At 42.4% G+C, this 14,936-nt stretch overlaps 1 protein-coding gene across 5 annotated transcripts in view; it reads left to right on the top strand.

The window, feature by feature from the left end:
- The window catches only part of LOC142367583 (uncharacterized), a 56,654-nt gene extending 43,493 nt beyond the window's left edge, over window positions 1-13,161 (top strand). For 3 of the 5 annotated variants that reach the window (XM_075449591.1, XM_075449590.1, XM_075449588.1), the window contains one exon: window positions 11,948-13,161. In XM_075449591.1, the coding sequence (XP_075305706.1) occupies window positions 11,948-12,058 (111 nt within the window). In that variant the 3' untranslated portion in view covers window positions 12,059-13,161. The remainder of the gene's footprint in view (window positions 1-11,947) is intronic. The other 2 variants (XM_075449589.1, XM_075449592.1) reach the window with 2 other exon arrangements.
- The last annotated feature ends 1,775 nt before the right edge of the window (window positions 13,162-14,936 follow it).

The following is a 14,936-nucleotide window of genomic DNA, read 5'->3' as shown; positions in this document are numbered from 1 at the left end:
TGCTTCTGCTACTAATTCCTCCCAAGGAACAGTCAGCTCTATGAAATAGACTCTCATTCTACTCCTAGACCACAAGACTATATCAGGCCTTAGATTTGTAGAGGCTATCTCCTGGGGAACAACAAGCTTATTTCCTAAATCTACCTGCATCTCCCAATCACAAGCATGCTCCAAGCTGCCGTGCCTCCTTATCGTCTCATTAACTTTTGCCCCCTCTTGAACAAACTGAATTGCCACTCTCTTCAGCTTAGACCCTCCTGAGTTTATCTGCCTTCGTTTATCTTCAATACCTGCAGCTAAACTTCTTAATACTTGGTCATGTCACCATGTATACCGGCCTTGTGACAGACTAACCTTACAACCTGACAAAATATTCCTTAGAGTTGCAGTACCTGAACATAACGAACATAACGGGTCTCCATTTACCCAGAGTTTTAGGTTCTGGGGAGTTGGCAATACATCATATGTTGCCCCTCAAAAAACTAATACTCCTTTCCTCCATACTTCACAGCTCTTTCCAACTAAGCTTTTTCTTCTCTACACCTTCCCAATTCAACCACCGTCCCTGCTTAGCCTTAGCCACTGCCTTTGCACCCCTTAACATTTCCTCCTGTCTACGAACCTGCTCAACAACTAACTTTCTCTTCTCCTTTGGACCTGCTCTACTCCACACTGGTTTGCCAGGGCCAAGCCCCAAGCCTCCCCGGCCTATTTGCACATTACCCACAATCTCTGCATATCTAAGAGTTGCTTCTGCCTCCTGAGCTGCCATTCTTGGTTTCCACTTCCTCCCCTTGGTTGGGTTTGGAACCACCTTACTAACTCCCACATCTTTACTCCCAGCTAACAGGAGCTCTGTCCTAACTTTAGTACATTTAAACTCCTCTACTAGACTAGATACTGGGAGCTGGAGTATGCCTTTCCCATACAGTGCCACAGTACTTAAGCATCTAGGAACACCTAGCCACTTCCTAATATAAAAACTAACTAATCTTTCCATTTTTTATGCAACAGATAATGGAATCTCATACACAGACAGTGGCTACATCAACCTAGGAAACAATCCAAACTGCGGACACCACAGCTTCAACTTTCCTGGAAGCCCTGATTTATCTATTCTATCCAGTCCCTCAGCAACATCTTTTCAAAACTGCACTGCCTGCTCTCCATCATTCATGTCTGCCTGGTACCACCTGCCTAAACTCTTTACTGCTTTTTTAATTATTGGAATGTTTTCTTCATCTATTACAAACTTTCTATCTCTTAATTTCCCTCTACTTATTGAGATACTTCTAGACTTAGTAGGTTTGATTTTCATACCAGCCCACTTTAGATTTTTATCAAGTCTCTCAAGTATTCTCTTCATACATGGCACTGTTGTAGTCACCAACGTCATATCATCCATGTATGCTCTAATTGGTGTAAGGTGCATGCCATCCTGACGTCTCTCTCCACCAACAACCCACTTGGAAGCTCTAATAATTATCTCCATCGCCATTGTAAATGCTAATGGAGAAGTCGTACACTCTGCCATAATGCCTATTTCTAGCCTCTGCCAACCTGTTGTGAAACCTGCTGTACTTAGGCACAGTCTAATATCCTGAAAATATGCTCTTACTAAGTTAACAACTACTACAGGCACTCTAAAATACTCAAACGCTTTCCAAATAAGGCTATGTGGCACTGAACCAAATGCATTTGCTAGATCCAGAAATATAACATGCAAGTCTTTTGTCTCAGTCTTGGCTGTCTGAATCTGATGCCAAATCATGCTAGTGTGCTCTAAACACCCTGCGAAACCTGGTATTCCTGCCTTCTGCACAGTAGTATCTATTAAGCTTTTCCTTTCTCAATAACTAGCTAATCTCTGTGCAACTAAACTAAAGAAAATCTTCCCCTCAACATTTAAGGGAGAGAGATCATCCGGAACTGACTCAGGTCCGAGGACTCTTTCTCCTTTGGAATAAGAACGCCTCCTGCCCTACACCATACTCTAGGAATAACCTGTTTCTCCCAAACTATTCTTAATTGCCTCCACAAAAACTTTAGGATATCAGGTGCACTTTTATAAACCTTGTAGGGGACTCCATTTGGCCCTGGGGACGACGAAGCCTTTGCACGCCTGACTACCTCCTCAACCTCTTTCCACCTAGGTGGTCTAACATCCATCTTATGAGCTATCTCTCCTAATGGTGGCATGTCAGGTGGAAGGCCTATGCTGCTCAATGTCTGAATATGTATTTATTAGATACTCTTCCACTTCTGACTTTGTTGCCTTAAACTGCCCTCCCTTTTCCTGGTTAAACAATCCTTTAACAAACTTGAACGGGTCCCTGTAAAACGCAGTCCTTACATATTCATAGTGTGATGTGCAATGCGTGGTCTAGAAGGAGAGTGACAGCAGAAGTGGGATTTAAAAGGATGGGAAAGAGACTATGTGGCAGGGTGAGAAAGGAAGCCAGAAGTGACAGTGTGGAAAAGAAGCGAGTGGCTGGGAACCAGATGAAAAGCCCAAGAGTAAAAAAATGGTGAATAAAATAGATCAGATCACCCTTATTGAACTTTTGCCAAAGCTTCATATAAACTTTGGCTACTGCCATCGGTTTATGTTATCCTATTTGCCAATAGGCCAATTACAGTCAACAAGCCTAATACATTTCATTATATGTGTATTCATATAGCTTTGATTTACCATTAATTTTGTATAGAAGAATGAGTAATTTCTTGATTGATTGACAGGCACAGCCACTGCATGACCTAATCTGTAATGTTGTAACAACACAGAACCATTCATTGTCTGTAGCCCATCTATTCCCTTTTTTCCCTAATCCTCTTAAAAGTCCTCCATCTGACGAACATTTAGAACCATCACATTCACCTTTGGAAATCTTTTCATAGATAAGATGCTTCAAAATGAATTTCATCTTTACTAGAATTTACTCTTTATTTTTCAGTGGGAATACCTAAAATTCCAAAAAGGAATTCTTTGGATTTCATCACTGGGAGCAACACTTTGCACTAAGAATTTGTATAAATGTCTCCTAACCCTGAGGGAGCCCTGATCAAGCTACTCTTAAGCACTGGACTTGATATTAAAAAATGCTGTTGGCCGTGGCCAAAAGAAGCAAGTCTGACCAGTCTATGAAGTGTTTCAGATGTTTTTTTTGTCCAATTGTACTTCCTGTAATCACCTCTTTATGTGTTAAACAAAAAGAGATCATTATTGTCACATTTCAAATATCAAACTTCTCCACACATTTTTTATAAGGGCGAGGTCAGGACTTTTTCATTTATGAAGAATGTAGTTTTGCACTGTCCTAGTGAAAAATGCTTTGAGATCCTTTGTAAAATGAAGGCAGCATATTTTGATCTAAAATATCACTGTACTTTTCTGCATTTATGATGACATGACAGAATTGTAAATAACATTTTCCAACAGAAAACACACAACCCCATACCATCACAGACACTGGCTTTTGGACTTGTTATTGATAACAGTCTGTATGGTAATCTTTGTCTTTGGTCAAGAGTACACAGTGCCAGTTTCTTCCAGAAAAGATCTGAAATACTGTTACATCTGATAACAATACACATTTACACTTTTCACCTGTATGATGGTCCATCAAAGATGTCTGAGAAGTTGAAGCTTCTGGACAAGATTAACATAGGCCTTATTTTTTTGGCATTTTTCACTCTCGTAAAAAAAATATTTTTTACTCTTGTATTTCTTGAAAATGTCTCTTTCCGTAATTCCTTGCCTATTTTGTTTAATCAACTATTGATATCAGTAGCTGATAGGATGTCCAGATAAAGACAGATGTCCAGTGTTGAGTAGAATAGAATCGAATAGAATGAAATTGCAGTGCTTCTCCGGCCAGTACATAATGAATATAAAAAGAAAACAGCGTAATGGCATGAAATAACTAGAAATGCACTCAGAGAGTGCAGACCTCCGCCAACCGCCAACTTACCTGTGGATAGCGAGCCATGTATGGACATACGTTCCTGATGTGGGCTACTTGTTCTTTGGCGCTGTCAGCAGAAGAGGCATTCCCTTCTCCCTATTCATTATTGAACAGCAGTGTTCGCCGTTATTAATTATTATTATTTAATTAATATTATTATTGTTATAATGTTTTGTCGGGAAGCAGTGTTCTGACGGGAAGCAGTGTTCGCCGTTATTATTACGCTATATGCAGTTATGCACACTGGCTTGCCGTTGCAATCTTTTGTTGTGCTAATTACAGCAAATCCGCGCAATATGCATTCAATCCGCGCACTATGCATTCTGTCTGGCTTTGGCTCTGGCCACCTTGTGGCAGGTCGCAAGATTGCAGCACGAACAGACGAACGAACATCCAGACAAACAGACAAACTCGGGCGATCACATAACCTCCTTGGCGGAGGTAATAAAAGTATTTTGAAGGAATATGCATATTTACATCAATTTCACTTGGCATACACACTCTTTATGAGTTCAGGGAGTTGATGGCCCAGAGAAAGAAACAGTTTACAGACATCCCAAGCTCCAAAAACTAATTTCAGGGAGATGCTTATCGAGCCCCCCCCCCCGCCTATTTAATTTTGGGGGTCTCTAATTTTGCTTATTTATCAGGCTGGATATAGATAGTTAGATACTGTAGCTGGCTAGATAGATATAGGCCTATACTTTAAATAAGTCTTTGATACGTTTTGCTTTATTTTATAACAGCATTTAACCTACAGAAATAAAATGCAGATGATGGCGCGTTCAACTTAGCCTACCTCCACATGTCTTTTACAGTCATTAAGTCCGCCGTGGGCAATACTGAAGTCACTATTGCATACAGTGCACCTCGCCACGGTGTCATCATTCTTCACCTTCACTAGACATGGATATACTTTAGTATATTCTGCTGTAAAATGAGTCTTATATTTTCGTTTTTTACTTGAGGATTCACCCTCCGCCATTTGGCAGGATGCACAGTTTTGAGTGGTAACTTAGGTGACTGTCAGAGAGTAAATCGAAGCCCTCCCACAACGAACGTTATTGGCTTATTTTGCTGACTAAACCAATCAGCGCGCCCTCTGACAAGCAGTCGCCTTGAACGCTCATTGAACAGAGCATCGCTTTGGACAGATACGCACAGGTTTCACACCCCTCCCCACACCCCTCTCTCTCTCGTGCCTGCGCAGTCCAAACGCGCATGGTGCACGAGTTATTGTATTGCCTGCACACTCTCACTCGCATTGAAAAAAAAAAAACACTCCCTCGCATAGTCTAAAATCCGGGATATTTTATCCGACTCGCGGCACTTCCGGGAGACTTGGGATGTCTGAGTTTATGAGCCTGTTAGCCCTGCTTTTGAGGCACATGTACCTCCTGCCAGAGGGCACGAGGGTGAGCAGGGGCTGTTCTGTGTGTGAGAGGTCAGCAGTGATTGCCCTAACTGTCCTGAGACACCGCGTGCTGGTCATGTCTTCTGGCGTGGGTAGGGGACTGCCAGTAATATGTTGTGCTGTGTTAATGACCCTCTGCAGGTTCTTCCTTTCTGCCACAGTGTAGTTGGCATACCAAGCTGTAATGCAATACGCCAGGACACTCTTGATGGTGCTGCGGTAAAAGGCCACTAACAGTTTCACCTCCAGATGGTTCCTTCTAAGTATCCTTAGGAAGTGTCAAGTCTTTGTCAAGCCTTTTTTACCACCACGGATGTGTTGTCAGTCCAGGAGAGGTCCTTGGCTATATGTGTCCCAAGGAATTTGAAGGAGGACACCCGCTGAACACGTTCCCTGTTGATGCTCAGTGGGGATGGATCCCCTTTGTGTTTCCTGAAGTCTATCACCATCTCTTTAGTTTTGCTGGTGTTGAGCAGCAGGTTGTGTTTAGGACACACAGGTGCTTCCGGTTGAGGTTGGGTGTAGAGGATTTGTTGCCACATCCACAACCAAGCTTCTGAAGGGAATGGGAGTGCGAGGACAGGCTTTCCGGCAAGCCATCAAATCTCTGTCAGAGGCTGCCGAACGAAGCAGTAGCTGGCTATGGATCAAGAGAAAGGACCCCAACTGGGCTACAAAATGACCATCAGGGGGTAATAGCAGAGGGGGGCACACCTGGGACGCCAGGTGATGCCGTTGAGCCCTTTGGAGGTGTCGTGGGCCTTTCAACGAAACACCAAGGAAGGAGGGTGCCCACCTGAAGACCCCAGTGAAGCGTTTACCCCCTGGTGGTCATTACCCCTGCCCCACTCTACACCAAGTACTGATTATCTAAGGGATTGTACTACCTAGTCCTATAAGCTCAACAGGACACCAACCTGTCAGCTTGTTGACTTCGTCCCTGTACACAGTCTCATCCCCCCCGCTGATGAGGCAGATGGTCACCTTGTCCACCAGAATGTCAGGAATAGGTGCTCGAGGTGGCTGAGTGCTGTGTGAAGAGCTGTAGCGCTGGCGTCCTCCATTGATCTGTTAGCTCTGTAGTGTCTATGTGGTGCAGGATGAGCCTCTCAAAGCATTTTATGACAACTGATGCGAAGGCAATAGGTCTGTAGTCATTGGGACACTTTGAGGAAGAAAGCTTTGGGACAGGGTTGATGGTAGCTGATTTCAGGCACTGGGGGATAGTGCCTGTGACAGTGAGAGATTGAACAACCTGGTCAGGACTCCCACTAGCTGGTCAGCACAGAAAGAGTATTTTTCCGAGTACACCATCCAGTCTTGCTGCTTTCCTGGTGTTCCTGGAGTGTGACTGTGCTGTGACTGGAGGTCTGTGGTGGCCGTGTAGCTGTGTGTGGAGACTCTGCCTCGTGGTGGGAAAATAAATTATTTCATTTCTCAGCCAGTATGGCATCAGCGATGGTAGTGACGACTCGGCCTTTGTAGTTGATGATGCTCTGTAGCCCCTGTCACACCAGCCGCGGCTTGTTTTTGGCGAGATGGTCCTCCACTTTCCTCTTATGAGCTGCCTTAGCAGCTTTGATGCCTCTCCGCAGCTCTGACCTCGCCACGCTGTACTGTTCTGTCACTTTACGAGTAGGCAGAATTGCGGGTTCTAAGTAGTGTCCGGACATCTGTGGTCATCCATGGTTTTTGATTGGGGTAGATTGTGCTTCTCCACTGTAACACTGACAGTGCAGTTCTTTATGTAGAACAGAACAGTCTCTGTGTACTCCTGTAGGTCAAGATGTTCAAATATGTTCCACTCAGTCCGCTTAAAGCAATCTTGAAGCTGGGAGAGTACTCCTTCAGGCCAGATTTGAATGTTCTTTGTGACAGGTTTGGATTTCTTTCTGAGGGTGGGTGTATTCAGGGACCAGGAGCAGTGAGAGACTGTCTGACAATCCCAGATGAGGGAGTGGTACTGCTCTGTAGGGTTGTTTCAGGTTGTGCCCTTGCCCTTTATCCACAGACATTTCTTCATATTCTTTGAATTGTTCAAAGTGGACATGGCAAGATCATTTCCAGTAATTTAATTCTTAATCTTGGGTCCCTCTATATTAGCTCTGCATACCTCATAACCCCAAATAGTTTTTTAATATTTGAGAATGAAGGAGAGCTTTCTCTTTGGGGAAGCCTCTTCCTGAGAGGAAAGTATCTTTTGATTGGTTTAATTCCTGTAGGTCTGCTGAGGGGTGAGGAAGGGGATTACAGTGATGTGTGAATACGGTCTACAGTGAGAAGGCTACAACAACACAAAAGCAATATAAAATTTTGAGAAACACACTATGTTCTCAAGCACGTCAACACATGAAATCCAGCCATACATGTTTAAGCCAGAATGAGATCCCAAATATCAAAGTGAGCCGCATTATACCCCCCAATCCCCCTCAACCCCATGAAGATTACAGCAGGACATCTCCGTCTGGTATATATGGTCAGTACCGGTAATTGTGTAGTTGCTTGTGTGAGTAACTCTTGTATTTATGAGCAGTAACCTTTTTTTGAGGAACATTGGGCCTCATGCAACAACCACACATACAAACAGATTTGCTCTTAGGTCGTGTCTATGAGGGATTTAAGAGAAGTTGCCGCATTCACCAATTTTTTCGTATTTTGAGTTTTCTTTCATGTACGAACAGAATTTACGAGTGATCCAGACCTATCGTAGGAGTCACGTAAAATAGTCCGCTGTTATACGAATCAGGTTTTCTTGACTGATTGTATTTTTAATTACTTTGAAGATATCAGAAATAAATATATAAATTATAACCCATAATTATGCTGGCATTATTCTGTTTGATTACATTACATTACATTACAGTCATTTTGCAGATGCTTTTATCCAAAGCGACTTACAATAATTGTGTTCCACATCAGTAGGCAAAAGAACTTCAGGTCACAACAAATCATAAGTGCATTTCCTTCCAAAACCAAACAGCTAAGAGCATAACTAGTGCTAGAGTAAGTGCGGTAAGTTAGGTACCTAGACAAATGGGAAGACAATTTAGAAACCAAAGACAATTTAGGAAACAAATAAGTGCGTAAGGAGCTAGGACGAAACAGGTAATGTCCTAAAAGGGCAGATCAGGGTAGTGTTTCCTGAAGAGATGGTTTTCAGCCTGCGGCGAAAGATGGGCAGCGACTCAGCTGTCCTGACATCAGTCGGGAGATCGTTCCACCATCAGGGTGGGGGTGTAGGGCTTGGCCATAGCCTGGAGGTATGAAGGAAATGTTCCTTCCACTGCCCTGAAGGCTAGCACCAGAGTCTTAAACTAGATGCGAGCAGCTACAGGGAGCCAGTGTAGAGAACGGAGAAGGGGAGTCGTGTGGGAGAACATGTGGAGGTTGAACACCAGACGAGCAGCAGCTTTCTGAACGAGCTCCAGAGGTCTGATGGCAGAAGCCGGGGCGCCAGCAAGGAGCGAGTTGCAGTAGTCCAGGCGGGAGATGACCAGAGCCTGGATGAGCACCTGTGCTGCCCTGTCGGTGAGGAAGGGGCGAATCCTCCGGATGTTGTAGAGAAGGAATTGGCAGGAACGGGTCACTGATGCGATGTTTGCCGAGAACGAGAGTTGGTCGTCCAGAGTCACACCCAGATTCCTCGCAGTCCGAGTTGACGTCACCACGGAGTCATTCATGGTGATGGCCAGATCTCGGAATGGGCAGCCCTTCCCCGGGAGAAACACCAGCTCAGTCTTGTCCAGGTTGAACTTAAGATGGTGCATCCACATCCACCCCGAGATGTCTGCCAGGCACGCAGCAATGCGTGCTTCCATTTGGGTGTCAGAAGGGGGAAAAGACAGAATCAGCTGGGTGTCATCTGCATAGCTGTGGTAGGAAAAGTTATGGGAGTGGATGACAGAACCAAGAGATGATGTGTTGAGGGAGAAAAGAAGAGGACCAAAGACCGAACCTTGGGGAACCCCAGTGGTGAGCCTATGTGGCTTCGACACAGACCCTCTCAGTGTTACCTGGTAGGAGCGATCTGTCAGGTAGGATGAGAACATGGAGAGTTCTCATCCCTAAATTGATGTAAATTATGCACTAATTGAAGGTTAATTTGACTATGTATATAACAAGGTCCATGGGAAGTGTAACTGACTAGCTACTTTTGGAAGCGCGTCAGGCTCTTGGAAGAGAGCGTATGTTCCGATACCATGTAGATATCCTTGCGGAGACAGACGAATGGCTGACATCGCGATTTAGATTGCCAAGGACTGTGCTGCTGCAAATATGCAGCTTGCTAGAGTTACAACTCCAGAGAGAAACACGCCGATCAAACACAATTCCACCACACGTCCAGGTCCTCACCACCCTTGGATTTTTGGCCACAGGAACCTTACAAAGGGAGATTGGAGACAGATCTGGTGTGTCCAAGTCCTGTGTGAGACATGCGCTCCTCTTGGTCATCAAAGCTCTCTTCAGTTTATCACCCATGGTACATCAAATTCCCAAACACCGCTGTCCAACAAGTACAAATTAAGAGGGACTTTCATGTCATGGCTGGACTGCCAAACATAATCGGAGTAATAGACTGCACACATATACGCATCAAAGCACCTTCACCTTATGCGTTGCCTTTCCTCAACCACAAACAGTACCACTCCATCAACATCCAAATTACATCAGACTACAAATACAACCTTTTAAAGGGATACAAGGTAGTTTAGCGGCAGTATAGCGATCTCTATTGGTCAAACTGAAATTCTACACTGTCGTAAAAATGCCCACCTGTACACACCCACTAACTAAACATCGTGGCGAATGCTGCCGTTGTGTTATTTAGTCAGTGCAGTTAGGTCATCTGATTCACAAGTGTAGACTGCCCACGTAAGATACTATAATCAGAGATTTTCTGTAGAGAGAACTCAAGATAATTTGCTATAACACTGTTGCTGGAGGAAGTGGCCGGGGACAGGGACGTCTGGGTTTCTCTGCTCAGGCTGCTGTCCCCACGACCCGATCCCCGGACAAGCGGCAGATAATGGATGTATGGATGGACTGTTGCTGATCTTGAATGGGATTCTTCCCTCATCATGGTGTATTCGTGGAGTGATTCCTTTGTATTAGCAGACACTTACAAAAGTTACATCTTAGACAGATGCGCGCAGGCACTACCAACACACGCCGCAATAAACGCAGACTAGCTCTACACTATTCCGATTATAATCACAAATTAATCAATTTTCATTTGTAGATAACAATTCTTGTTCGGATCAAAACGCTATTCTTATTCTAATCAGGTCAGTCCGTGTATTTCTGAAGCTAGGCTACGTCTCGAACTCAGGAGGAATTAGAGCACCGTCATCACCTGTCTCTTTGCGATCTAAAACGCAGGTCACTATGGTAGATGAACAAGATCACGCTTGGAGAAATTTCACAAAGATGGGAAGTGCCAACATCGAACGTTTCATATTCAGTCTGTGAAAGGCAGAATAGGAAACGCTTGGTGTTGGCTCTTCAACGCAAGCGAACACATAGCTACAATTACAGCTAGCATACAGTACCTAGCTAAGTGCCGTAAACACAAATGACTCTTCTCTCGCATCACGACACCTCAGAAGCGGGTCGCTCCTGCCGATGTTACATATGGGATTTTCAGCATACAGACCCCTGCTGGGAGCGAGACAGGCTTCATTCGCTTACTATTGACTTGTTTAACCTTTGTTAAACTCCTGAAGGCTATAATTTTAGGTGAAAATGCTACCTAGTGCCCCTTTAAATGTCGTTATTCAGTGGCCTAGGGGAGCGCACGACTCCTTTGTGCTGCAAAATAGCTCAGTTGGCACGCGTCTTGCGCAAGTCAAAGTCCTATGTCCAAAACAATTCAAAGTGCTTTACATAAAATAAAAGCATTGCAGCAGGGAGTGGAAGAAGCATTAAAAATACATTAAATAATATAAAGAGAAACACATAAAATAATTTAAATGAATTTAAAAACAAGCAACAGTCTAGATAAATTAAAAGATACCACGCATATTTCATGCATAGACACATGAGAAAAGAAATGTTTTTAACCTGGATTTAAAAATGTCTACATTTGGTGAAAGTTTAATCTCCTTTAGACCTTTAGAATGAAAATACGAAAATGTTCTTGCATGAGGCCCATTGTTTTTAAACATTTCAAAGATTTTCTCACACATTTATGTACAAGCCAGAACTCATCTGTTCTGATTGATACTGCTTTTGTGTCAAATCATTTAATGACCTGCTGACATCACTTGTTTGATTATTTATTTTTTTGCCTCATTATTATTACCATCTTTAGATTGCCTTGTCCTAACTTATTTGGGAATGTGTTGCAGGCCTGACATTTAGTTGATGTATATTCACAAATTATAACAAATATGAAATAGCTTGGGTTCCTATTGCCTGGAATTAAATCAAATTCAAACTAAATTACAGCTTTTTTGTTTTTCATTAGTATTTTCCCCAACAAGACCCAACTTTTTTCAACTAACAAATAAAAAACATGTTGACATTTTCTGCAAGCTATGATCACCTTCGACTCTTCTCTATGTGTCAGCAGGTGGCTGTAGTTGTGACGGAGCCAGATTCAGAGCAAATTGAGGAGATCTCCACCCCACCCACTGAACCTCAAGTGGAGCCAATAGAGACTGCTGCCACAGAATCCTGAATTCAGCCTTCACTTCCTGTGTTGCTGTATCATTCTCAGGAGGAAGAGTAAATGAAGAAAGAGAAGGATAATCTATTTATTTTAGCCTCCTGATAGTTTTTATAATTAGGAAATAGAGACAAGATATTTGCAGGTGACAGAAGTCTAAAATATATGAGATATTACAAATTAGAAACTAAATAAATGAATATGAATGTCCCAACAAATTTTACATCCCTATGATTATGGTATATCATGAACACACCATCAGTGTTTATACTGTCCTATTTTATATTTTGTTCTATGGTTATTTGTGATGTTGATTAAGTATTCAAATACAAGAACCACTCAAACTGTATCGGGGAAGAGATAAAAAAAATTTGAGGCAGATGTGAATTTTCACCTTCAACCAAGAGCTGGGACAGTGAGGGGAAAGAGGACCGAATCACTACACTAATCAGGCAATCAGTGTTAAGTGTGTTACTTATATATTTATATTTTTCTGTTTGTAAGTTTTCATCAAGTCGTCACTTTTTGAACATGATGCCATTCCAAAATGTATTTTCCACATGAGTATCACAACAACCACTCTTAGTATTTTAGTACTTCCATAAAATTGTGAAATAAATAAAAATAGAATGGTTCAAATAAAAGAAGCAGCAGTTTAGTCACTAAAAACACAGCATCCTTTCACCTACCCATTTTATATACGGTTTTTTGCTAAATTCTCTTTTCCAGTCTCTTTAAATATGATTACTCTGCTAATACATTCCTGTTTTTCCTCCTTCAGGTACATGTGCAGTTATTGCACAGAAATGTAAGAGCTCAAACAAAGAGATTACTGTGTACTTAAGATATATAAATAAGATACAATTTTTATCTTTATTTCATTGTTTTAAACAAATGACATGCACACATTTTATTTTCATAAAATGCAAGCAGTTACAATATGATTTGTCCTAAATTCAGAGTATAACACTGTTTACTTTTTGGATCTAGGTCATACACTGCTTTAATGTTCAGTTTTGCTATATTGGTAGTATTCTTTGTAGATGGATCAGGATGGCATGATTAAATGTAAATGAAAGTCTAAATATTGTAATCACAGTGAAATTAAAAACAATAAAGACAAATAAATTAAGTCCATCATCCCTTTCACCATTCACTATCACTTTCACTACTGGTGATTTTAGTAATCTCAAGAATTTTAGTAGAAGGCGAGTGAACTTTTTTCTGTTCTTAAAGAGCTTGACCTCTCATCCAAAATAAGTTGTCAGATGGGAAGGTGCAGGCATCTGACAGATTTAACCAAAGCTTAATATTGTATATGTGTCAAATTTATCAGAGGAGCCACATAATTGTAGTTTCTCGAGTTGTGGTGTTGTCCAGTTCAATGGATGGGTGAATAAGAAAGTGTTGTGGTGATAAACACTGGCAGGTGGGGACAACTAAAATGTAATGGGCAAAAGAGGGACCATTCGCTTGGTGGGAGATGCTTGGGTAGTCCAATGCAGAAGCATTAGCTAACTAGCAGTTTAGTTAGCATTAGCTAACTTCTCCCAACAGAATGCACTCGGGCTGAGGATTGTTGACATCACCGGTCCAACTGAAGCCATATGACGGGTAACTTTCATGATACTGTCAGCTGACAGTTTTTTTTCCTCTTTTCTTTCGGTGGTGGGTTGTCGGCAGCGTCTGCTCTGGTGGTTGGTGGTTCGCTCCACACCAGAAAGCGCTCCATTTAGCCTCTTGCGTGTTTCTCTGTTTTAATGTTGTCCTTCAGCCTTTGATGTGTCATGGGCTGTGTTCGAAACCGCCTACTACACTACATACTTGAAAACGGCATACTGATCGATCAGACTGTTAGATCCGATTCTTTATATTGGAAGCCCAAGAACCAGTTGGAGCAGTCTTAAGTTAAACAAAGTATTTATTGGAGGTCACAGGTCAAGTATCAGCGCTGGACTTGGAGAGACAGAGTTCTCGCATGAAATCCGTCCGACCAAGTCCCGAGATCTGGAAACATTTCATATTTATGTTCACCCTTATCTCAGAGGTTGTACCTACATTTGACGACGCATCATTGAATACTTACTCATGCTGTGAGCAGGCCATCCACCGTCTTTGTCATGTTGTTTGGATGTGATAAGCGATGTGTGTGTGTGTGCGTGTTGTTTCAGGCGTGCATCTACTGCACCAGACCTATCTGTCCTAAGAGACGCTTTATCTGACCCAGTTATTTTATCCCGCTACGTCATCTTAAAGTGTTGGACATACATTTGCGTTGTATGAGCAGAGTGTACCGTACAACCTAGGACAATAGATTATCTAGAGAACTACAGAATATGAATACATAAAGTCTAAGAATAAAGCCAGTTTATAACATTCCCCCTCTTGGCATGATTTCATCATGTCAACCTTAAAATGAGGTCAGAGTGTCATATTCTGTATTGTGTCACCCCTGTTAGCGGCAGCCAACCTGGCAGGGCCCCAAACTGCAAGTCTGCGGCCACCTAAGGTGCAGCACAACCAGAGGAGATTTTTTGTCATCATTATGTAAGCATCAATGTGTAAGCTGTTCTTCATTGCGTTATCAGCAGCAAGCAAGTCTTCATTGCACAGGCATGTGGGAAACAATAAACAATAATAATAATAAACAATTCTAATGCGTTAGCAAAAACTTTTCTATCCGGAGTATTCCATCATTTTGCTCGGAACAGAAACTCTTTCCGAGAGGGTTAAAACCTTCATAACTCACTGATTATAACTCTGCAAATGAGCACATTTCTTAAAAACTATAAGTGTCACGCCTCTACGTGTATGCAAGGATAAATATTTATATTATTCTGTGTGTATGTGGCCCCGACCCCATCTTCTGTGTGGAAAACTATATGTGGTT

The sequence above is a fragment of the Odontesthes bonariensis genome, chromosome 18 (assembly GCF_027942865.1).
Source record: "Odontesthes bonariensis isolate fOdoBon6 chromosome 18, fOdoBon6.hap1, whole genome shotgun sequence".
NCBI classification, from domain to species: Eukaryota; Metazoa; Chordata; class Actinopteri; order Atheriniformes; family Atherinopsidae; genus Odontesthes; species Odontesthes bonariensis.
The sequence above is the reverse complement of the archived record's forward strand: the minus strand, read 5'-3'. Positions and strand labels throughout refer to the sequence as shown.